This window comes from Macaca fascicularis, chromosome 2 (genome assembly GCF_037993035.2).
Source record: "Macaca fascicularis isolate 582-1 chromosome 2, T2T-MFA8v1.1".
NCBI lineage: Eukaryota > Metazoa > Chordata > Mammalia > Primates > Cercopithecidae > Macaca > Macaca fascicularis.
Genome location: NC_088376.1, coordinates 185,439,696 through 185,467,011, shown reverse-complemented (window position 1 = coordinate 185,467,011; position 27,316 = coordinate 185,439,696). Strand labels below are relative to the sequence as shown.

Here is a 27,316-nt window from a genome sequence, read left to right as displayed (position 1 = left end):
GATTTCTAGCCAAGCATTTTCAGTTAATCAGGTACCGATGGATGACATGAAATTTTTATGTCTATTCACTGATGTACAATTAACACGATCTGGAGAATTCCGAGAAAGTATATTAGTTTGAATAAATGTTTAAACTTCCTAGACTAATCTTCCAGATTAGCATTCCCCCAAAGTATTTCTATAGAGGATTAGTCCTGTAAAACGCTTTTCAAAAAGTGATTCCTTGGTCAATTAAGTTAAGGAAATGTGCGCGGTATATTACTATCCTCACCACATACAAAGCAAAGTAGAACATTAAAAGCTCTGATAATTCCTTCAATAAGGAAACTTGTTTGGCTTTTTGCAATCTAGTGTCTCCAAAAGGTACTTGACTACAAAATCCTTTACTTGTATAACAGTTATTAAAATCCTAAACATCTAATTTTCTGGAAAATGATTTCCAAGGTAGCAAATGCATATACCAGAGATATTCAATTTTTGAAAAATATCTTTGGGAAATATTTGGCAAAACTATCTCATATATGAAGAAATAAATTGTTTTCTATATGGCATTCCAGTATGTGGAATATGTAAGTTTTTTCTAGATTTTTAGTGTTGACTATTGGAAAATCTATAGGATTAAGTGAAATGGCTCTTTTATGACTATTACAATGTTTATTCAATGTTGTCTTTTGTCCACAACAATAATAATAAGCCAACTATTTTGAGTGCTTGCCATGTGTCAGGCATTAAGTACTTTAAATGAAATAATATACATATTCCTCACAATCTGAATGTTGGATATGATATTATTATTTCAACTTTTTAGAAAAAGAAACGAAGGAAACTGAGAACTTACTTAAAATGATGACAGTCTCATGACCAGTGAGTAGCAATGCTGGGATTCAGTCCCAGGTAGCCTGGCTTCAAAGCCCTTATGCTTAATTACAGCACTGTGCTGCCATATGTAGTACAGCCTGGGCTGACTCTCCTGATTCTCCTGCCATCCCCACTCGTTTACTCATTTTTAGTTTTAGACCCTCAATGGTTACTAACATATTTCAATGAAGAGGAAACTTAGTATTATTTCAAAAGTTTGGAACACTTTACTGTCCTACTGACACATGCCAACATGGCAGTAGTCAATTCAACCTTTTGAGCCTGAGTCAACAGAATAAACTTTTCAAAGGCTAATTTAATATTTTTTCCCAAAGTAGTATTCCAATATTCAGAGAATTAATGAATATGGTAAATTATTTTTTATTTTTTTATTTTAGATAACATGAAATAATAGAAACATCATACTATTTCCCCCTTTTTTGATATTTATAATTTTGCTTGACTCAGCATTTCCCAAACATACTTGAGTATAGAATACCTTCTTCATAGCAAGTATATCAACATCTTGAAGAACACTGTTAAACCCACGCTAAGTTTGGTAAATAAAGTACCGAGTTATGAGCTGTGATATGTTGATGAGTGTTTAAAACTAACTCTCCCAGGGCAAAAATAATTTTTTAAAGGCCTGATTTGCAGTGTTTACCAAGTTGTGTCATAAACACCTTCATCATGGCTGATTTAAAGCTACCAAAATAAGTTGCTGAACAGAGTAAGGAAAAGATGGACACAGTAGGTTCTGGCAAACTGATGAGAACTGGATCCAGCTCATCATATCTTTATGAATCTTGACAAAATGTATAATTTCTTCTTTTATAACTGTAAAAGTATCTCTTGATGTGAAGACCATTTTACATAAAGAGACCAAAAAAGATAGTTAAGAATTACGTTCAAGGGTCTTATTTAAGTATCTTTACTTTATGTGGACACATTGAAAAATCACATTTGAACCAAGTCACTCCATATACTTATGAACCCATAGACGTTCTTCAGAAATTCCAACATTAAATGCATATCAAGATAACCTATGTCTTAATAACTCTAACTATTTAAATGTATACTCTTATCACAAAAAGATATAACATAGTCTAGAATAAAAGAATGTAGTATGTACTTAGGGAAAAATTACACAGAGATAATCATAGGTTAAAAGAGGTGAAAAGAGGTGAGAAGTTTAGACCCAGGTTTGTTTCAAAGGGGAAGCGGGCACATCTTCACAAGGCTGGCAGGAGAGAAAGAACAAAGGGGGACATGCTGCACACTTTTAAACAAAAGTGTTAACCAGATCTTTTGAGAACTCATGCACTATCACGAGAACCGCAAGGGGGAAGTCTGCCCTCATGATCCAGTCACCTCCCACCAGACCCCTTCACCAACATTTAAGATTACAATTTGAGATGAGGTTGGAGTGGGGACAGAGAGGCAAATCATATCATTCCACCATTGTCCCCTCAAAAATTTCATGTCCTTCAGACATTTCAAAACACAATCATGTTTTCCCAACAGTCCCCCAAAGTTTTAACTCATTCAAACATTAACTCAAAAGTCTAAGTGCAAAGTCTTACCTGAGACAAAGTAGCTCCCTTCCACCTATAAGCCTGAGAAATTTAAAAAAAAAAAAAAAAAAAGTTACTTTCTAGAACTGTGAGCTGATTAAACCTTAGTTACTTTCAAGAATTGTGAGCTGACTAAACCTCTTTTCTTCATAATTACCTAATCTCAGATATGTCATTACAGGAGTGTGAGAATGAACTAATACAGAAAATTGGAACAATTTTCTGGAAAAAAAAAAACAATAGGAGTACAGACACTGGGTAAATACACTCATTCCAAAAGGGAGAAATTAGCCAAAACAAAGAGGCTACAGGCCCCATGCAAGTCCAAAATCCAATAGGGCAGTCATTAAACCCTAAAGTTCCAAAATGATCTCTTTTGACTCCATGTCTCACATCCCGGCACATGATGCAAGAGGTGGGCTCCCACAGCCTTGGGCAGCTCTGTCCCTATGTCTTTGCAAGGTACAGCCCCCTTCCTCGCTGCTTTCACAAGGTGATGTTGAGTGTCTGCAGCTTGTCCAGGCACACGGTACAAACCGTCAGTGGGGCTACTCTTCTGGGGTCTGGAGGATGGTGACCCACTTCTCATAGCTCCACTATGCAATGCACCAGTTGGGACTCTGTGTTGGGGCTCCATCCCCACATTTCCCCTTTGCATTGCCATAGTACAGGTTCTCCATGATGGCTCTTCCCCTGTAGCAGACTTTCTGCCTAGACATCCAGGTGTTTCCGTATATACTCTGAAATCCAGGCAGATGCTCCCTAGTCTCAACTCTTGCCCTCTGTGCATCCACAGTCTTAACACTATGTGGAAGCCACCAAGGCTTGGGGCTTGCACCTGCTGAAGTAACGGCCCAAGCTGTTCCTTGTCCCCCTTTTAGCCGTGCTGGAGCAGTCATGATCAAGAATCATGTCTTGAGGCTGCACAGAACAGAGGGGCGCTGGGCCTGGCCCACTAAACCATTCTTCCCTCCTAGGCCTCCAGGTCTGTAATGGGAGGGGCTGCCACGAAGGTCTCTGAAATGCCTTGGAGGCATTTTCCCCATTGTCTTGACTATTAACATTTGACTTCTCTTTACTTATGAAAATTTCTACAGCTAACTTGAATTCCTTCCCAGAAAATGGGTTTTTCTTTTTTATCACATGGCGTGCCTGCAAATTTTCCAAACTTTTATGCTCTGCTTCCCTTTTAAATAAGTTACAATTCAGTTTGTTGTTGTTGTTGTTGTTTTTGATTTTTTTTTTGTTTTGTTTTGTTTTTTTTTTGCTTATGCAGTTGGGCATAAGCTTTTCGAAGCAGCCAGGCAACACCTTGAATGTCTTGCAGCTTAGAAATTTCTTCTACCAAATACCCTAAATCATTTCTCTCAAGATCAACATTCAACAGATTTTTAGAGCTCAGGCACAATGCTGCAATTCTCTTTGCAAAGCACAGCAAGAGTGACCTTTGATCCAGTTCCCAATAAGTTGCTCATCTCCATCTGAAACCCCATCAGCCTACTTTTCACTATATACATCACTATCAGCATTTTGGTCACAACAATTTAACAAGTCTCTAGGAAGTTCCAAACTGTCCCTCATCTTCCTGTTTTCTTCTGAGCCCTCCTCCAAAGTGTTCCAATATTTGCCAGTTACCCAGATCCAAAGCCACTTCCACATTTTCATGTATCTTTATAGCAATTCACTGCTCCCATTACCAACTGGCTGTAATCCATTCTCACACTCCTATAATGACATACCTGAGATTAGGTAATTTATGAAGAAAAGAGGTTTAATCAGCTTACAGTTCTTCAGGCTGTTCAGACCTCTGATTCTGGGGAAGCCTTACAAAACTTACAATCATAGCAGAAGGTGAAGGGGAATCAGATACGTCTTCACATGGCTGGTGGAAGAGAGAAAATGAGGGGGAAGTGCTATACACTGTTAATAACCAGATCTTATGAGAACTCACGCACAATCACGAGAACAGCACAAACGAAGTCTGCCCCCGTGGTTCAATCACTTCCTACCAGGCCCCTCCTCTAATATCAAGGATTAGAATTCAACATGAGATCTGTATGGGCACATAAAGCCAAACCATATCACTAAGCTTTCCTTATCTATGTCATGAAGCATCTCATTGATACATGTAAGTATTTCAGTCAGTCTTTCTCATGAAAACTTCAGAGACAACAAAAACCATCCACAATTATGCTACTAGCATTGAAACCATGCTTATTGCATTAAAACTGTTGGAGAAGAAAACTTTTTTTTTAATCCTCTTAGCTCAGTGATGTGGGGCCTGCAAATTAAACTGACAAAAGACAGGTCAGCAAGCAAATAGATTTTTACTTATATATGTACAAAGGAGTTCACGGAGAAATGGGACTCAAGGAGGGAGTTAGGGAGTTAGAATTGGGGGTTTATATACAATCTTAACAAGGAAAGGGAGAAGAGAACAATTCTTATGGGGAAAAAAAATGACTTTTAAGAAAGACAAACGGGTCCATAGGAGGATGGGTGAGTGATATGATAGTTTTGTGGTAATGTCTGTTTAGATGATTTCTTATCCTATTGTTGACTTCTCCTCTTTGGTAATGGGAGGCAATCTTCCTGGTCTGCTAAACTGTGTAGGGGATTTATGACAGCTGAATTCTTTGGAAATCCTCTGCTTTTAGGCAGATAAGGGAAGTTTGGGGGAAAAAGATCCTCATCACAAATATATTCTGGAGCCTTTCAAAACTAATCTGGACAATGACATATATTAAGTGTAGAGGCAGTAGGACAACCAAGAATGCGGGGAGATAGTGACTAAAGTAAGGAAACTGATCTGCACAGGTATTCTGAGGTTTTTCCGCAGCACAGCATTAGGCCAGGAAACACCATCATTGTGGATATTTGAAAAACAAAATGTCCAGCAATCAGAGGCCATTTGTTAGTTGATAGCTGATGTGGGCCCATTTTGAGCCTGATAGGTAACTTCTCTTTGAGGAAAGATGTGGCTTCCTTAAGAAGCAGGCGAATGGAACTAACAGGCTACAAATACAAATCAAAGACAAATTCATACAAATGAGTATATAAATATTAAAAACTGACCATTGATTGAAATTGGTCTCTCAATTCAAAGCAGAAGAAGATGGTAAGAATTACAGCAAATGATATAATTCTAAAATTATTAAAGACAACAGTAGTGCATACACTCAGAATGATACTCAAAATACTTTAAAACTTTATGGCACAGGCATTAGCCAGTTGGAGCAGTGCTGGCTGAAAATAGTTGATATAGTCATGATGTGTGCTGTTCACCATTGCACATGTCAGATATTTATATTATCTCATTTTTCAATAACTCCCTTATGACCTAATATAACTTGAATATTTAGAGCTAGATGTTGCTGAATTATAATATTTATTTTTGAAATTAATATTACATTAGATTTATTTTTCATACCTACTGTATAAGTAACTTATGATAATTGTAAGAAAACAACTATTTCTTGGTTGCATAAACAAACCCTGTAAATGTATTTGTACAAGGTTTAAAAGGTTTTACAAAGTTTAAAAACATTACATTGAGCTTTGTGTATTTTTCCTTAGAAAGATAATTTAGAACATAAAAAGCAAGATTATATAGCACAACATGTTGCATTTTAAGTAAAGTATGAAAATGTGGCAAAGATTTTCAATATTATTCATTTTGAATAATAGCCCGGTTTTGGTTTTAAAATTCTTTGTAATCCTATTAACTTATGCAATAAATGTGAAGCAATGTTATTTTTAACAAAGTAGTCACAAAAATCAGGGGGAAAAAATGAAACATTTGCCTTGAATGCTTTTGAAGCTACTGTGAGAACATGAAGTCGAAATTATGAGCTAGCAGCCAACATGAGAAAACACAAGCTTCTTCTCTGCATGTAGTCAGTGATTTGTGAACAACAATTACTAACTAGAGAAAATGAGGGGAAAACACAGGGCTCAGCCAGGTGTTACCTTACCTCAGTGATTTACTCTGCTATTTGATCAATGATGAGAACAAAATCACCCATATCCTCAGGAAGCCGTGAATGTTTCAAGGCAGCTGTGAAAGCACCTGGCTACTTGTCCGACACAAAGACTACGTCCATTAAGGAAGAATCAAGATTTATTTCTATGGGCTTGAACCAGAAATAATGGCTGTGAATTTGCTGTTGCTTTGCATTATTTCTTTAATGAGAGAACAAAAGCCGTTTTGCAGCCCCATTGTAGTGAACTGGCAGGAATACCAGCATCTCCCTGAACTACTGTGACAGGATCATTCAGCATTCCCTTCAGCAGCCAGCAGTATGTGCACTTTCTACCTTTCTGTACCTTCTGGAATATATATATCATATATATGGGGTATATATCACAGAAGGAATATCATATATATATTTATAGTGTGTGTGTATAAATTATTTTCCCTTTAAACTATTTTCATAAATTATAAATAATAGTTATTCATACACATATATACATATTGTATTATGTATATAGCTTCCACTCCCAAAAAGCAATAGAGATAAAAATACAAAAATGCACATTTTAAACAGATTTTACAGCTGGAGTGTATAGAAAACATTATATAGAACCCTAGGGTAAGCTGTGATATCCTACAAAATCTATGGAACCCAGCAAAATTTCACCCAGTAGAATTTTACTGATCAAGATAGGAAAAGGAGATTACAGTTCATGGGATGGAGGACCTACGAGGGTGATGAGAATGGGCTTAAAATTAGTGAAAAGGTAATTGATACTGGGGCATTTTCAACCAACCATCAAATCATTCAGAATATTTTTGCTTTTGTTTCCCAATCTAAATAATTTTTTAAATGAAACTGTTAAATAATGGGAAATATTAAAAATCCAAGAAATGAACCTAAGGTAGCTTTTAATGTTATGCAATAGAATCACAGCATAATGTATTTTATTTTTTAAATTAATACTGTATGTTCAAACTCTCATCATTTTGAAATAACCTTTCCTTATTTTCTGGCATTACTATTATCATTATTATAATTATCATTTTTGCACTTTTTTACATTCTACTTTCATATTATGTGTGTGTATGTGTGTGTGTCTGTGTATATATATGGCATCACATATAGGATTTGGGGGTATTTGCTATTTACAAAAAAAATGGAATCATGTCACACATATTGTTTTGTAACTTGTTTTTGACACTTTACATATAATGCTTATTTTTGTATGCCTATATATACATACTTTTTTAAATGTATTGATTTCTTTTGTTTCTAAACTTTTTACAAAATACAACAATAAAATTTTCATGTAAAGCTTTATCCACTCATAGTAAAATATTTTAAAGATTTATATCTCTATAAGCTTCATTACTTGGCTGCTTCCTTTCCATAATATTAGTTAAAATGATTTTAATCATCTACTTATTAATGACTTGTCTAATTATTTTAATATAATTTTTACCTTTAAAATAGCTTTTCAGTTAGCTCTATTTTTTTTCCTGTACCTGGAACATGATGCAAACTTTTTGTTGAAGAAATCAGAAATCTGCTGAGGTCCAGAAGTTACAAACCATATTCAAATATAACTAGAATATTTCTACATTTAAAACCTATTTTAAAATTGTCGTATGTAATTTGTATAATTGTACAGATCAAATAATAATACTTCTGCCTGGAAGAATTACTAGAAACCAATGTTCTTGATTTTAATATAAACAGATGTTATGAATGAGGAATTTGTTCAATGTTCAGATGAGGTAGGCCGAATGATTGATTTTTCTTTATGGCCAGGCCAACTTTCTGAGATTTGGGAAAATAGCCTATGTTAAATTCCTAGAAAGTACTGGTACAACATATATTCTTTTTACTGAAACATGACAAGTAATAATAAGGTCAGAAGAATCTCAGAGTGGTGCAATTTGAGGATACATTTTTCCTCATATTTCAAAGAAACTGAATTTTACAGAATCTGTCATATAAGCAGTTTTTCAAATGCCTCTGGAACTAAAAGTCAGTAGATGTGTATGGTGTAAATTACTGAAAACAGCAGCTAAAGACAAGCTTAACAGTGAACATGTTAAATCACAGTCATAAGACTTATCAAAGAGAAATTAAAAAGACACAGATTATCCTGACAACCTTAAAGATAACTTGTCCAGTCTTACTCTCCGTAATTAAGTGCTGACAGTGCTGTGGCATTTTGATTCATCATTAATACAGTGAATTTTCACTCTGGTCGATACAGATAGAGTTTTCTGTGCAAATATTTTCACAATTCTTCCACTAATGTCTTGTCAAGCTACCAGCATCTCACTGGCATGGCAAAAGGAAGTAGGAAGAGTGAACAAGTAATTTTATACTCATTGACCAACCTCTCCCCATTTTGCTCCCAACTACCCTCTCCAGACTCTGGTAATCATTGTTCTACTCTCTAATTCTAAGAGATCAACTTTTTTAGATTACAAACATGAATGAGATCTTATGGCATTTGTCCTGTGCTGGGTTTATATCACTTAAGATAATATCTGGGTCCATGCATGTTGTTACAAATGACAGGATTTTGTTATTTTTATCAGTGAGTATTGTATCATTGTGTAGATAGAGATTAATATACAAAATATATAAGGAGCTTAACTCAACAATGTAGTAATAATGACCCAAATAATCCAATTGTTAAATGGGCAAAGTGTCTGAATAGATATTTCTGAAGAGAAGACATACAAATAGCCAACCTATATATGGAAAATAGGTTGATTCAATCTCTTGGCAATTGTGAATAGTATTCCAGTGAACATCAGGGTACATAAATTTGTAACATATGAATTTCATTTCCTTTGGCTATTTACCCAGTACTGGAATTGCTGGAAATATCTCCATCTATTTCCAGCCAACTGATTTTCAAAAAAGACACCAAGAACAAAGACTGGAGAAAGGTCAATCTCTTCAATATATGACACTGCTGGAAAACAAAATATCCACATGCAGAAGAATGAAAGTAGATCCCTGTCTCTCACCACTTAACAAAGTCAACTTAAAATGGATTAAAGCCATGAATGTAAGATGTGAAACTATGAACCTACTAGAAGAGAACATAGAGAAAAGACTTCAAGACATTAGTCTAGGAAAGGAATTTTTGGATAAAACTGCAAAATCCCAGGCAACAAAAACAAAACTAAACAAATGGGATTATGTCAAACTAAAAAGCTCTGCACAGCAAAGGAAATAATCAACAGAATGTAGAAAAAACCTGCAGTAATGGAGAAAATGTTTGTAAACTATAAGTATGAAAGAGATTAATATACAAAATATATAAGGAGCTCAACTCAACAATATAGTAATAATGACCCAAATAATCCAATTGTTAAATGGACAAAGTATCTGAATAGATATTTCTGAAGAGAAGACATACAAATAGCCAACATATATATGGAAAAAAATATTAAACATCATTAATCATCAGGTAAATGCAAATGTAAACCACAATGAGGTATTACCTTACCCAAGTTAGAACAGCTCTTATGAAAAAGACAAAGAGTAACAAATGATTGCAAGGATATAGAAAAGGGGGAACTCTTACACAGTATTGGTGGGAATGTAAATTAATACAGCCATTATGGAAAGCTGTATGGAGATTCTTCAAAAAATTAAAAATAAAACTACTGTATACCTTTCTTACATAAGGTCATTTGTGCTTACTTTGGGCACACCAGATAATCCAGGCTAATTCCCCACCTCAGAATTCTTAATAAAAACTGCAAAGCCTCTTTGCCATAAAAAAAAAAAAAATCACAGATTCTGGGAATTACGATATGATATTTCAGAGCTATTACTCATTTTATTACAGCTGTTATATTGGTTTAACATACTACAATGTTATTTTCAAATTCAGAAAGAAAAAAAAGGAAGAACATAAAGTAGTAACGGGCTGCATATAAGTCTCACATGTATATTTCAAACTCATAAATAGGTTTCAACCACATGAAGGAAATAGATAGCAATGTATATTACCATTAAATTCTGATTACAAGAAAAAAACATAAAAACAAAAGCACATGAGACAGATATTCTTAGGAACTATTGTGATATCTAAAGCACAAAACATTTAAGGAACATTTCCAAAACAAAATATAGGCCAGAAGTATTTTGAAGCATGTTCTCAGGTTTCAAAAAATGTCAATTAACGCGATAAACATCTATCACATCTACAGAATTTCACAGGTAAAATTGTCGTGTTTGATTATACTGTTTCCTTCCTGAACATACACAGAAAGAAACGCTGTCCTGTGTTTTTGCTTTGCAATTATACCCATTAGTTCATTAGTAAAGAGAAAGGAAAAAATTATATAGTGTTAAAATTTTGTTCTGGTTTGTACTTTCTGGTCTGTATTATTTATTTTATTTTAGTGTTATTCTTTATTGACATTTCATTGTGTGGTTTTTTTTAATATATTTCCATTAAAACACACCTACACACACACACACAGCCCTTTCCTAAAAGAGGCACAAGGAAGAAAATAAAAGAAACATGTAAAGAAATAAGGCAGTAAAAAGCATTTTAAAAAGTAAATGAAGAAAGAAAAGAGTAAAGAAGGAAGGCAGGGGCATAGAAAGAAGAGAAAAAAAGGAGAGAGAAGAAAAGAGGATGAGAGATGAAGGAAGGTGAAAGAGTTAATTCTATTTATGCTGAAAGTTAGAACCTAGGACCTAGTTGGAAGTTACAGGAAGACAGTGATTCCATATGAAGTCTTTTCAAACAACTAGAGGTTTACAAAAAGGAATGGGTAGCCTTGTGGTATAAGATACTCATTAATGCTGGAGCAAAAAATGGATAATAAGTTATCAAAAAGTGTCAGGATTTTCTGGATTGCTGGAAAAAATAAATGGCTTATAAGGTCTATCTTCATACTAAGATTCTCTTGTGTAGCATTCACTATTAAGATTTTCATTGTCACAGCATGTGTATAGGAGTGTGCTCTCTTTGTCTATCTCACTTTCTCACGTAAGCACGCATGCACACAGGGCGTGCACATGTGCACACCCCGATAGGTAAACCTTAATAGATCTAGAATGCTTATAGATGACTGAGAATTAGCATTATTTAATGCAGTTTTAGAAACATAACTTTATAACCCATAAGTATTAAATTTTCAAAATAATGCATATTTGTATTTATCCATAGTGTAAATTTGAATTAGTATTAGGAAAATTTAAAAATAACATTTTCAAAGGCAACAAGGATATTTGTGACATTATTTTATTTCTTGCTTTAATTTTGAGCGTAGATTCTAATTTTGAACTTATTACACTAAATTGGAATTCATTTTAGGAGAAAATGTAGTAAAATATGTAATTTTTCAATTCTTAGCACTTTGATTTAATATTAAAATTTACCTTCACATCTCTTCATTAAACAATTGCTCAACTCCTGTGATATTAAGCATTCTTATCTTTAAAATAAAGACAATTTCCATTCCATTGATTTATGAGATTGAAATAAGATAAATATACATGGTATAAAATAAATATTTAATAAAAATATTGTCTTGAGTGCAAAATAGCTAACTACACTAATTTATGATTCCTTCAGGTATCTCCACGTAAGCATTAAAAAAAAAAAAAACTCATCTAATTGTGAATGAGGCCTCTGTTGTTAACTTATTCCGCTGTATATATTTTTTTTCTTCAAATTTTTGTTACATAGTGTTTGGAAACCTATTGGAAATGTAGTCATCAAAAAGGTTTATATTTAAAGCCATTTCAGCAGTCTATTCAACAATCTTTTTCTTGAAGGTCAAAGCTAAGATTTTGAAGACTTAAATAAAAATGTATATCAGAAATAAAATTCTGCTGAAACCTATCCTGAATACGTAATTCTTACTCAGGGAATATTGCTTGAGCCTTCAAGTTATTCATTCCATCAGCCTCTGATCTGACAAACGCTGGATTTTATTTTCCTGCTTTTTTCCCCCTTACTTTTTAGCATCAGAGATAAAAATCAATAGTTGCTCTTCTGTGTCCTAAAATCAGTTTTTCTCATATGGAAAATAAATGTATATGCTATATTTTCTGCTTTGTATTCATTAATTCAAGAGTGTTACCACCATATGTCAGACTCAAATGTTATATAATCCTGGATTATTAAGAAAAAAATCATTAAATATATTCAAAACTAACTCTTTAGCTTTCATATATGGAAGCCTTTAAAATAAAATTCTGTGTACCGTTGGCCTCTGTGAACACAGAAAATCCAGCATTTGGGGGTGTATATTGACCTGTAAATTGTTTCTGTCATCCTCTCCTCCAATTCATTAACCATTTAAAGTGTGTGCTTAATATATATTGATTCAGTTCTTGCATAGTATGTCTCAGAATATCCAAGTTATATGAAGCAGTTTTCTTAATAAAAATTTAACAAAATAAAAAATTTGTGCATGAAATGTGAAAACTCTTATAGGAAAGTATTGTAAACTTCAACATTAGAGGAATGATTTCATTAAGTATACAGAATGGAGTATTTTAGCAATTAAAATAATAACAACAGATACTATTTCAAAATATGGAATTGGATTTAATATGCATTGTTAAAAATAGAATTACGTAAAATTATGTACATTTTATAGCTATGTAAAATATGTTTATTAACATATGAAAGGACTGTGCAAAAGCAAAGAGAGTTTAGGGTTTAGCATATTTGGACCCTGAAATCCATTTTTATTATTGTTTTTATAAAAGTATAGGATGGAACTCATAAAATTTAGGTAATGTAGGTGTACTATTAATTGCCCACTGGAGAACTGTATAATAGAAAAATAGTACCTATATTTTTTGCAATAGTCATTCTTTTATGCTGTGGCTATAATTGAATTTCTTTTAAGTTTTGCAAGGATTATAGTGCTGACCTTGAGTGCTAAATCATTATGAAGCAAATGTAAAACACTGGTAATATTGCTTTAGACATTGTACATTAAACTGAAAATTAACCATAAGATTGTATACATGAAGATGACATTTTCAAAAATTGTAATGAATTGATATGTTTCAGTCAACTTCTAATGTATATGATTTCCCTTTAAAGTTATAATTTATCCATAAAGCACGATGTAATACATTATTACACTATAATTGAAGAACGTTAATGCAGCTTCCAACAGGGACAAATTTATTAAAGGTGGTTTATTAAGAGCAAATGTGTCTTAATTTATATGGTAAATTATCTGAGCACTTTTTCTGTTCCTTTTTTAATGAATCAATTGAGATTTAATTACCGAAGTTGAATTGGATACAACTTTATGTAATAATATTTTCATTTAAATATTCTTCATTTGTTATGCCAAAAATAGTACATATGGTTGCAACATAAAGAACATATCTCAAAAACTTTTGTTTTCTTTTGAATCACTAAATTGTTTTCTTTGGTTACCCAAGAGTAGTCTCTCTGTTTAATGTAATAGTGAGAATGAATTCACTAAATACATACTCTTTTTCCATTCATTTTATTCCTTGTCAACATAAAAGTATAATATATTGGCCTGAAGCTCATAAATTCTTTTTTTATTTTTAATTGATGCATAAAAATGGTATATATTTTTAGGGTGCAGTGTAATATTTTGATACATGAATATACTGTGTAATGATGAAATCAAGGTAATTAACATATGCATCCCCCCCACACATTTATTTTTTTGTTTGAAACATTCAAAATCCTGTCTTCTAGCTATTTAAAAATATACAATAGCTTATTAGCTATAGTCACCTACAGTGCTGTAGAACACTAGAAGTTATTCCTTTTACCTAGCTGTCATTTGGTATTGTTTAGCTAACTTTTCTTTATCCACTTCCCTCCCCTTCCCAGCTTCTAGTAACCATTATTCTATGCTCTACAGTAAGATCAAATATTTTAGCTTTCACAGATGAGTAAGAACATGCAGTACTTATCTTTCTGTGACTTACATATTTCATTTAACATAATGGCCTCCAGGCTCATCCATGTTGCCATAAATTACAGAAATTCATTCTTTTTAACAGTGGAATAGTATTCCATTGTGTGTGTATTACACATTTTCATTATTCATCTGTTGATGGAAACTTTGATTGCTTCCATATCTTGGCTATGGTGAATACTGCTGCAATAAACATGATGTGGGGGGCTTAGGGTTGGGGGGGGGATATCTTCAGCATACTAATTTCATCTCCTCTCGATATATACCCAGTAGCAGGATATCTGGATCATATGATAGTTCTATTGTTAGTTTTTGAAAAGCCTCCGTACTATTTTTCATAATGACTGCACTAATTTACATTCCCTCTGGCAGTGGATGAGTTCCATTTTCTCTGTATCCTTACCAGCACTGGTTATTTATTTTCTTTTTGATAATAACTATCCAAATGGAGTGAGATGATAGTTTATTGTAAATTTGATTTACATTTTCCTGTTGATTAATGATGGTGAGCTTTTTTTATATATCAGTTGTTTGTATGTCTTCTTTTCAGAAATGTCTACTTAGATCCTTTGCCCATTGTTAAATAGGATTATTTTTTGTTGTTGAGTGTTTTGAGTTCCTTGTACAGTCTTGATATTAATCCATTGTTGAATGATTAGTATGCAAATATCTTCTCTTGTTCTACAGGTGTTTGTTGACTCTGTTGATTGTTTTCTTTGCTATGCAGAAGCTTTTAGTTTGATACAATCTCATCTGTCTATTTTTGCCTTTGTTTTTGTTACCTGTGCTTTTGAGACCTCTTCATAAAATGATTACCTGGACTAATGTCCTGAGGCATTCCCCCTAGTGTTTTCCTCAAGCAGTTTTATATTTTTGAGTGTTACATTTAAGTCTTTAACCCATTTACACTGATTTTTGTATATGGTGAGAGATTGGTATCTAGTTTCATTTTCTGCATGTGGATGTACAGTTTTCTCAGCACCATTTATTGAAAAGTTGCCAAAAACATATATTGAGGAAAGGAATGTATGTTTTTGGCATCTTTGCCAAAAATCAGCTGGCTACAAATGCATAGGTTTATTTCTGTACTCTCTATTCCGTCACATTGGTTTTTAAATGTGTTTCTATGACAGAACCATGCTGCTTCGGTTACTATATCTTTGTTATATATTTTAAAGTCAGGCAATGTGATGCCTCCAGCTTTTTGTTTTGTTTTGTTTTTCCCTCAAAACTGCTTCAGTTATTTTGGATCTTCTTTGTTTCCATATGTATTTTAGGATTTGTTTTTTCTATTTCTGTAAAGATTGTAATTGTTATTTTGATAGGGGAGGTATGGAATCTAGATTGCTTTGGGTGGTATGGTAATTTAACAATACTAATTATTTGAATTCATGAGCATAGCATGTCTTTACATTTATTTGTTTCCTCTTAAACACTGTTTTATAGTTTTTAAAACTATATGAACTATAGTATTTAAAACTATATGAAACGCTGTTTCATCACTGTTTTATAGTTTTTATTATAGAGATTTTTCATCACCTTGGTTAAATGTATTCCTAGATATTGTATTTATTTATTGTTGCAGCTATTTTAAATGGGATTGCTTTGTTGATTTTTTCAGCACATTTATGACTGTTGGATAGAAATGCTACTGATTTTTGTACGTTGATTTTGTATCCTGCAACTTTTCTGAATTTGTTTATTAATTCTAAGAGTTTTTTTGGTAGAGTCTTTACGTTTTTCTATATATAAGATCACGTCATCCTCAATTAGCGAGAATTTTATTTCCTCCTGTCCAGTTTAATTACCTTCTCTTTCTTTCTCTTGTTTAACTGTTCTGGCTAGGAATTGCAGTTCTAAAATAAATAAGAGTGGCAAAAGTAAACGTCCTTGTATTATTTCAGTTCTTAAAGGAAAATCTTTCAACTTTTCCCCATTCAGTATGATGTTGGCTGTGTATTTGTCATATATGGCCTTTATTGTGTTGAGATACATTCCTTCTATACCTAATTTGTAGAAAGTCTATATAATGAAGGGATGTTGATTTTTATCAAATTTTTTTTTTGCATCTGTTGAGATAATTATATTTTTGTCCTTCATTCTGTTGATATGATAGTTAAGAATTGGTATTAGTTCTTCTTTAACAGGGTGGTACAATTCACCCGTGAAGCCATTGTTCCTGGTCTTTTCTCTGTTGGGAGACTTTTTATTACTGGTTCTATCATGTTACTCATTATTGGTCTGTTCAGATTTTCTGTTTCATCACTATTAAACCTTGGTAGTTTGTATGTGTTGAAGAATGTATTCATTTCCCCTAGGTTTTGAATTTGTTGGCATTTTGTGGTTTATAACAGTCTCTAATGATCCTTTGTATTCTTGTGGTATCAGTTATAATGTTTTCTTTTTGTTTCTGGTTTTATTTATTTGGGTGTTCTTTCTCTTTTTGATTTCTTTCCTGATTTGTTTATTTGGTAACTCAGAAGCATGTTGTTTAATTTCCACATGTTTGTGTATTTTTTGAGGTTCATCTTATTGATTTCTAGTTTTATTCTATTGTGATCAGAAAAGACACTTGATATTATTTCAATTTTTGTAAACTTGTTGAGACTTGTTTTGCGGCCTAACATGTGGTCTATCCTGTAGAATGTTCCATGTGTATGAGAAGAATGTTTATTCTGCAGCTGTTGGATGAAATGTTATGCAACTATTAGTTAGGTCCATTTGGTCTACAGTGCTATTTAAATCCAATATTACTTTTTTGATTTTCTGTCTAGATAAGCTGTCTGATGCTGAGAGTAGGGTGTTGAAGTCCCCAACTGCTATTGTACTGGGGTCTATCTTTCTCTTTAGATCTAATATTTGCTTTATATATCTGGTTGCTACAGTGTTGCGTGCAGATATATTTACAGTTGTTACATCCTCTTGCTGACTTGATTCTTTCATCATTATATAAATGTCTCTTTAAAGTTTCTGACATAAAGTCTATTTTACCTGATGCAAGTATAGCTATTCTTGCTTATTTTTGGCTTGCATTTGCATGGAATGTCTTTTTCCATTACTTCACTTTCAGTCTATTTGTGTCTTTACAGTGAAATGAGTTTCTTGTAAACAGTACATAGTTGGGTCTTGTTTTTTTAAGTAGTCTTGTTGTGTCTCTACGGTCTATAGTTAGGGCTTATTTTAAATAGTGAAATATCTGAGTGCTTTTTCTTATATACCACATTATTTCTGTTTTAGCTCACATGACAAACTTTTATTTCCTAGTGACTTCTGTAATTCTCTCTCGTTTTAAGAACATATTCTAGTCCAAATATAATGTTCCCATTGAAAAGCCAGAAAGAATTTTAAATATAGTTTCTAAAGACCTTATTTCCTTAGAAAAACCAAACTTGTCATTCTTTCAAATTTAAGAAAATACTTTGTCCTTAGAACAAAAAAAGCAACTTTCAGAAATAAAATGCCAAACTTTTAATACTTAAGACTTTCCTAGAAATTGAAAGTATGACAGAATCAATTTTTCAAATCTAATTCTCACCTGTGATTGGTACATTTAAGTATATTTCTGAAAATGAATTGGAAAGATATAATGAGTTCATAATGTAACTTCTAACTTGGAGTTTTTATTTACCTTAATATAGCTGACATTTTTTATATTTTTTCTCCCACAGGAGGAAAAAATCTAGTTCTCAATAACAACATAATTGCTCATTTGATTTATACTTTAATATGTATATATAACAGCTTCAAAATTATAATACCAATACTAACATCATCAATATCATTATTAAAACAGTTTAATAATTTTTAAATAAGAAAATAGCTTTTCTTATTTAATTATTAAAGCACATCCCATTGATATTTTTGTTAAATCAGTGTGTTTAAAGCTATGTTTAACAGTTCCCTCTTAGAGGCTGTGTCTTCAATTCTATACAGTATTCTTCATTTTATGATTCTGTTAATTTTTCAAAATTGTTCTTAAAATTATTTTTAATCACTTATAATATTTTTACTTTACAAAGTAAATTTGCAAGGCAAATATATATTCACAGATGTCCAGTTTCTAACCTCGTAGTGTTTATCCTATTGCCTTTCACCCCCTAAGGGCAACCACTATAACCTCGTAGTGTTTATCCTATTGCCTTTCACCCCCTAAGGGCAACCATTATAATTATTTGTTATTCTTAGGTTTATCCTTACATTGTTTTTATACATTTTTCTTCACCTTACTTTCTTCAGTTAAAAATATATTCTGAAATAACTCTATTCTAGTGCTTACAGATAGCCATTCCTTTTTACAACTTCATGATTCTCTAGTGGATGTAGCATAGTTTTTCAACCAATCCCTTATTGATGGGCATTTAGATTGTTACAACTTTAGAAATAAATCTCCAGGAATAGTATCGTAAATATGTCACTTTGTGTTGTGCAGTGTATCTCTGAGAGAGGTTCCAAAAAGCCAAAGTGTAAATAAATACATAATTTTTGCTTTAAATCTTTAAGCTTCCCTTGATAAGAGTTGTATCATTTTGCATTACCACCAACAATGTGGTGCAGTGTTGTATCCCATATCCTAGCCCACAGAGTGTCTTACCAAACTTTGTATTTTTTTTTTTTTTTTGCCAATCTGTTGTGTGAGAAATGGCATATCTGTGTGTTTTATTTGGATTTTATTTTTTCTGAATGATTGTTGACTTCTGTGTCAAACACTGCCGGTTTTTTTTTTTTTAATTAGAATACTTAAAAAGTATTTTCTAAAAGGTGCAAAGAGAAGAATCTGAGATATATATATTTTAGTTATATATTGGAAGCTTAACACAGATTATTTTAATTTAGAATTATAATATATAGGAAAATAAAAAGACATGATTCTGAAAGTAACTTCTAAAGTTAAATATTTTAATTTTATTCAGTGTTACAGAAACTATGCAAAAGAAATAATCCTCACATTCATAAACAATCATTTATTGTAATTATAAAGATTATAATATAAACTTTTATGAAGCCTTAAAATGTCTACAGGAAAGGGAGAAGCCTATAAATGATCTTGCAATTTCAGAGTTTGTTTTTTCCTACAGTAGATTAATATTTGATAAAACATAAGAGCCAAGTGTATTGTATTTCATGTTATAGCTGAAGACCAAAACCATTTTAAAGAAAAATATCCTCCCCTAATAATACCAAAGATGATGAGTTCTGGCCCTTATTCTTGGAATATCTGAGTTTTTCCTGTGTTCCCTAAGAGTGTTCCTGAATATATTTAATGCCTTATTTGGATTGAATAGAGCATATCCTAAGGCTTTCTTATTAATCTGCCTTAAATAAATGGTGTCCTCTTCAACAAGAATTTTATTTTCCTTGGAAGAGAAAATATTAAAGAAAGGTTAATGGAAAATGATTCCTGCCAATTAATTCTTAGTTATTTTCTTTCCTTTCAGCACCTTCCCTGATAGGTGTGGTAAGGAAGGACTGGGCATCCCAAAATAGCATTGCCCTATCATGGCAAGCACCTGCTTTTTCCAATGGAGCCATTCTGGACTACGAGATCAAGTACTATGAGAAAGTAGGTCTTATTTGGAGCTTCCTATAAAACTACACATATACGCATATATATGTATATATTAAGCATGTCGTTATACTGTATTATTTTATTTTAAACCCTGTTCTTCTTTGGCCTAACCTCATACCTTCTGTTTTTTTGAATCCTCTCTAACTTGCTATTCTGCTTGTAACTTATTAATTTATCTTGTTTTGTGTCAGATTAAAGGAGAAAATGTAAGATGTTCATTTCTGTCATGACCTACTCTAGAGAGTTTTACAATATTGTAAGAAGTAGTAACTTCTTCAATTTATTCAATTTATAGTTTGGTTACTACAATATTGTTTCTAAAATTCAGTTGGGAAGAAGTTTTAATATTGAATTACTATAACCTGAAGTGGGTTTTTGTAGCACATATCCTTTGCCAGGGAGTTTAAAGTTACAGTCGGCCATAATTTGGAAAGCATTATTTAAGGCATAAATGGAAATAGAATATAAATGAAACACTTTCTTTACATTCAGGTTAGCTATTTTATTTTATAAGAAGCTAGCGAGATAAATTCAGTTGACAAATCCTTATTTATAATAATGGAACCCTTATTTCCATTTTTGTCATACAATTAGTATATTTCCCCAAGTATATACTTTATTCCCTTTATTATATTCACGTTCTTTATGCGTTTTTCTCTCATTCCTCACCATTATGATATTCTTGGCATAAATATTACAGCAGACCACATAGTCAATTCTGATATGTCTTATTGTGTTAATACTACTTCTAGAAATTTGCAAAGGGAATGTTAAATAAAAATTTTAGTGTAAAAATTATATGTAATATCCAGTGGTATATTACAGTGAGAAGGAACATCTTGCATTTCTGTACCTTACTAGAAGCAAAGGAAATCATAAAGGAATTTAGTCTTCCTCTGAAGAAATTGAGGGCAAGAGGAGAAATAGAACTCCACTTTCTTAGTTTGTTTTGTGGTGCTATAACAGAATACCACAGATGGAGTAATTTATAATAAACAGAAATTTATTGACTTATGGTTCTGGAGACTAAGAAGTCTGAGATTGAGGTCCCAGCATCTGGAAAGGAACTTCTTGGTTAGTCATCCCATTGTGGGAGGGCAAGGCCAGGGTGACAGAGAAGCAAAAGGAAGCCAAACTCATCCTTTTATTAGGAGCTTACTTCTGCAATATGAAACCGACACCCATGGTGACACCAATCCTGCAAATGAAGCCATAACCTTCATGGCCTAATTACCTCTTAAAGGTTCCATCTCTTGATACTGTTATAATGGCAATCAAATTAAAACATAAGCTTGACGGGGACATTCAAACCATAACACATAGCTTCCTCTATTCTGCTTCAGAGTAAATCTAGGTTTGATAATGGGAGATGTAACTTAGTAGCATAGCTGTATCCATTTTTTGTTGCTCTAATAACTTCAGCATTATGTAGTCAATTAAAAACTGTCATTATCTTTAAGTGACATAGATAAATCCATAGCCTAAGAAAGGACAAATTTATTGAGTTTAAATTGGAATACAGATTCTGCAAATTATCCTGGCTACTATGTGCTCAGAAATCTGCTGGGCTAGCCTTTCAGATGTTACAGCCTATAGCACACTGTCACAAGAAAACATATATTTTCTGTTGACTGGTTTAAATATATTTTCATACACTCAAAATTTCTGACTATTTAACAAGCAATGCGCATATATATACAAGCAACTTTTCAGAATCAAAATATTTCTCTGTTTTGTAAGGGTTATATTTTACACACAGAAAATCACTAATGTTATAATAGTTTATACCTTATATGTTTGAGGATGAAAATAACTTGCAATATTTCTAAGTTAGGATAAATCATACAGATTTAATAGACAGAAAACCACATTCATCCAATCAAAATTTTCGAAATCAATATGATTCTAAAAGATAGTAATTAACATAATATTTATATTCATTCTTATATGTACAACATTTGGCTTTATTACATAGGTTTTATTTTAATGATGGAATAGGTAATGTTATAAAGGAGTTTATTTCGTAAGAAAATAGCAATAACCCACTACTAATGGATTAAACATGGAGTTGGAAGTCAAAGATTTCTAATTCATGTTCTGAGTCTGCCTCTCATTATGCTTATGGCCAGGAAAAACTCAATTAAGCCCCCTATGCCTCAGATTTCATATTCACAAAATGGAAATACACATATCAACCTTTTTGGCGGCTTGTAAAAATTAGGTATAAATAGACCTAAAGATGAATAACTCTAAATTAGTATTAAAAATCACTTGAGCAAGCATTAAGGAAATATTTGGCAAATAATACAACATAGAATCAGAAAATGATAGCATGAGAATTATGTACAAACTAAATAAAATAATTGTTCTTTCATGTATAAATAGACAATATATAAGCAACCAATCAAAAATGTTAGAATGCTAAAATCTTTCAGAGAGAACATAAAATGATAGCATTGAAATTTTTACCTACTTTGACTTCAGATTCTAACTGTACATTTTACATATCTGTATCTATGACATGGTTTCTCATTCCAAGCAAAGATTTATAACTTATAACTATGGAAAATTACAATAGAATTCAGTTTAAAGTGCTAATTTCTTTCTTTATTAGTAATCTAAATATTGTTCAGTAAGAAAAGATTAAAAAGAAATATATATATATAAACATATAATATCATTTTTGGGACACAAATATTCTCTCATATGTTTATATTTGTATATTATTATGTAAGTATAGAGAAATACAGAATAGAATAAGATGCACACTGGTCTGTTTCAAGTTTTGCCTATTTGGAAGAGTGAGGGAATGAGGTATTTGGACAGCAGCAGGGAAAACAGAGGGAGGTAGCTAGTATAGATAAATATGGATGAATGGATGGATCCTAAATAGCTTTAGTCTACGTCTTTACTAGTTGTCTGACCAAAAGCAGATCCAGAGACAAGTATTTGTATGCAAATGATTAAGCAAACTCCCAGGGGAACCGGCGAAAGAATGGGGCCATCAATACTGTGAAGGAAGGTGTCAATCAAACTGAGTGACAATGAAGGAAGCTCTGGATTCTAAACTATATCTCAGAGTTCATCTTATGAAAACAAAGAATCTGGGCTTCTCTACTCTGGCTTTAGTCAGTTATTGGCTACAGCCTTTGGTGTAAGTACATATATGGGGTGCAAAAAAAATTCATAGGCCCTTCTGGTTCTCCGCAGTGGCTCCAGTAGCCCGAGTTTAGGTTCTAAAGAAGGCTACAGGTACAAGCTCTTAAACACAAAACACATAAGCTGGCAAATGGAAACAGGAACAGATAAAAGTAATCCAAGTTGATTTGCTGGAGCACTAACTATTAAAAAAGATAGCTAAATTCTTGAAGAACTATTGGAGAATTAATGCTTGGCTCATTGTACTGTTTATATACTCTTGTCTTTAATATTGGTGCCGTGTTGTTAAAAAATTGCATTTCATTTCAATCAGTTATTCTGTATTGCTATACACATAATTGATCCACAAAATATCCATATTTACGCAATTGTTTGAGGAATTCATGCTGTTTAAAGTTTTTATTTCAAATGCATTTTTCTGTAAATTAGGAAATAAGTTAACCTGCTTGGAATGTGAAGTGTCTACAAATACCTGAGGTTAAACAACTATTGTTATCAGTGATCTTTGCTCAGAGAGTGATATCTTAGAAAAAAAAAGCACTGGTCTGAGTATTCAAATATTTGAGTTTGGCTCAGATCTCAACTTTCATATTTCTGTTTTCTCATCTGTAAAATAAGGACCTAGAAAGATCTAGATCTAGGTAATCTTTTACAGTTCTAGCTATTGTCAAATGCTCATGTTTGTGTATATACTGTTATATAGATAAACTATCTTAGTGTTATCCCATCCTTCAGATAACTGTGGTTTTTCATTGAAATCTACTGAAATTACACACACACACACACACACACATTCTTTAAAATACCTCACCATAGAGAGCAGTATTCTTAACATCATAATTATATGTAGAAATTAAGACCCTGGCATTATTCTCTTTCTCTCTGTGTGTGTGATGTGTCTGAGTGTGTCTGTGGTATGTGTGTCTGCATGTTTGTTTATTAAGAGTGATATGTGAGAAAGAGAATATATTGCTTTGTGGGTTATAATTAGTTAGATATTCCTTAGTTAATTACATTCCCTAATTTTTAAGTCACTTTTCTTTTTCATACTCAGTCTTTCATTTTTCTTTAACTCAAGTGAATATAACTTGACTATGAAAAAGCACTTTAAAATAATAAGGGAAGTCAAGATAAGTTACAAAACTTTTTATTTTATTTTATTTTTTTACTTACTAATAATACTTTTCTCCAATAGGCTCTCCAGTAGTGCCCATTCGTATAATGAGGGAACTAAGATATCACCTGCTCCCAACTTCTCAGTCTTCCCCTTTGAAACAGTCCAAACCCTCTTCTATACATATTGAAGAGCAAGCATACCCTTTGTTTTTGTTTGTTTTGTGATGCTATACCATAATATCTGAGACTGGGTAATTTACAAGAAACAGAAATTTATTTCTCACAGTTCTAGAGGCTGGGAAGATTAAGGTGCCAGTAAGTTTGGTGTCTGGTGAGGGCCCCCTTCCTCATTTCCAAGATGGCTCCTTGAATGCCATATCCTCCACAGGGGAGAAATGCTATTCCTCACCCAACAGAAGAGGAGAAAAGCAAAGAGAGGGGAAGGGGAGGGCCATACTTGCCTTTTCATAAAGCACCAATCCCACCAAGAAGGCGTAGCCTTCATGGCCTAATGATCTCTTAAGGGTTCCACCTATTAATACTGTTACAATGACAATTAAATTTCAAAATGAGGCCGGGCACGGTGGCTCATGCCTGTAATCCTAACACTTTGGGAAGACATTCCAATCATAGCACCCTTCTCTTATCTCTGTTCCCTTCTGTCCTTAACCTTTGTGTTCACGTTCTTATTTTTCCTCCTGTGCCCTATTTTCCTTTCTCCTCCCTACTTTTCCCTCTTTCCTTCCCTTTTTTTCTCTGCCCAAGCAAGGTACACTTCCTTCTCTTGCTTCTTTGTTATTTCATTATTCTCTCAGTCCGTTTGGGCTACTATGATAAAAACTAATAAACTATGTGGCTTATAAACAATAGACATTTATTTGCCATAGTTTTGGAGACCAGGAAGTTCAAGACCAAGGCGCCAGAAGCTTTGGCATCGGGTGAGGGCCTCTTCAGGTTCATAGACAGTGGTTTTCTCACGGTGTCCTCACATGGCAGAGGGGAAGGGAGTTCTCTGGGGTCTCTTTTATAAGAGCAGTAATCCCATTCATGAGGGCTCTACACCTAATCACCTCCCAAAGACCTCACCTCCAAATACCATGGTCTTGGAAGTGATTATTTCAACATATGAATTTTGGAAGGACATAAACATTCAGACTCTAACAGTTATATTTACCAAAATTAGTCTTAATCAGAGTTATTTATTTGTGGATCTGGACTCCCCCCAGTAGTTTACGAGTCCCTGAAGAAAAGAGGTGATTTCAACCCTCAATCCTTGCCTGACACAGCTATTTCCTTTCAATAACGTTCTAGCTGAATTAGTAAAATTCTCTCTTTGTTCAGAACTCATTCCCAGGAAATTAAGGTATCATGCAGCCACTGTAAAATTACTTCTAACAATTTTTTTTAAAGGCAGAAAAAAAAGAAAGCCAGCAAGACTTTCTGTTTCTACCTGTTCATAAGAAAGACCTATGTACATATGTCTATCAGCTGAGAGACCATTCTGTTAAGAACAAGAATGTAAGCTCATGAGGGCAAGGATTTATTTCGTTCACTTTCCTATCCTTAGTGCTCAGAGAGGCACGTAGATGGTAATTAATAGATACCGATTGTTGACCGATTATATGCCAGGTAATCTTTTAAGTTTTTTGCAAGGACTAACTGATTTACTCCTAACAACAAATGTTTGAGGAAAATAGTGTTATTCTTCCCATTTTACAGATGAAGAAACTAAGGCACAAGAAGGTTAAGTATCTTTACCAAAATCACACAGCCAGTAAGTGGGTGATAAAGCTGGCCATCCTACCTTACATCACAGCGGATGTCTCAGAAAGTCAGTGCTTCCTGCTGATGCTGATTTTCTAGGTTCCCTGAGGCCAAACACTTCATTACTCTCTCATGCCAATTTTGCATCTGCAAAATGGTAGGAATGAAACATACCTATCTCACCAGGGTGTTGTACAGCTCCACTAATTATCAACTGGTAGCTCATTTTGCAAACATGAATCCCCTCATAACAGTTCATTATTCTCACATCCAGTATTTTAAGACACCATGACTGTTAAAGTCTTTTTTTCTTAAAGTATTCTTGTTAATTTTTATCACAGTCAGCAGTTTTTAGATTTTAGGAAAACTCATCACGAAAAAGGTAGCATTTCTTATATCCAGATGGCCAATAATTATTTATATGAAACATAACCGGCACGTGTTTCACCTAGTTCACAGATTATAGAAAAACTATCTTTGCTTTTTAATTAAAAATAAATAATTTTGTGACACTGAGGACAGTGTATTATTAAAACTGTAAGGACATTTGTGGAAAGCTTTTCATTATGGGAAATATTTTTATCAATCAGGGAAGATTTAAAGTAGCCTCTTTTAAAACAAGGTTGAAATCTTGGTGTCTTTTCTGAAAGTCGCATACTCCTCAATATCACACTCTGCAGAGTAAGTCTTTTTTCTTCCTCCCTAATCCTCTTATTCTACTTTCTCAGTATAGTTTTTCCACAGATAACAACCTAATAATTATCCCTCATTTATCTCAAGATAGATAATCAGTAACATGCATCTTTGTATAAAAATATATGAAGCAATTATTGTAACAATAATCAACATAAGAAAGAAAAACAATCCTTTCTTCTTATATGCTACTCAATATACATTCCTCATTTTCTTTTGTTGTATTTCCTTTACTTAAGTGTTTGCCCAAGGGAGGAAGAGAATTTTATCTTTACTTCCAGGAAAGCTACTCTTACCTCCATCCATTATTTAGGTACAGACACACATCTTTGTTCTCTGCCTGTTCCTTCCCCGGTGACTGTCTAATTCATACATTTTGTAAATATTAATGTAAACTATCATATAAAGTTAAATGTGGTTATTATACAAGGAACTAAGAAAAGGAAAGTGTATATGGATCACATGGGGATCTTGCTGAAATGCAGATTGTAATACATTTGATTGGGCGGATGAGTAGTGTCAGAGGTGGTAACATGAGATTTTGGATTCCTAGCAAACTCCTAGGTGATGCCAGCATTGCTCTGAGCTGTCACTCTCTAGAAGACCTACTTCTCCTTCACCTCATTTAATCGAGTGTTGATAAAGGGGAAAATAATCTCAATACTCTCA

General features: G+C 33.1%; 1 protein-coding gene across 7 annotated transcripts in view; it reads left to right on the top strand.

Annotated features, from left to right (window-relative positions):
• The window catches only part of EPHA6 (EPH receptor A6), a 930,448-nt gene that overhangs the window by 570,591 nt on the left and 332,541 nt on the right, over positions 1–27,316 (top strand). For all 7 annotated transcript variants that reach the window (XM_065539279.2, XM_045385337.3, XM_005548367.5 and 4 more), the window contains one exon: positions 19,785–19,909. In XM_065539279.2, the coding sequence (XP_065395351.1) occupies positions 19,785–19,909 (125 nt within the window). The remainder of the gene's footprint in view (positions 1–19,784; positions 19,910–27,316) is intronic.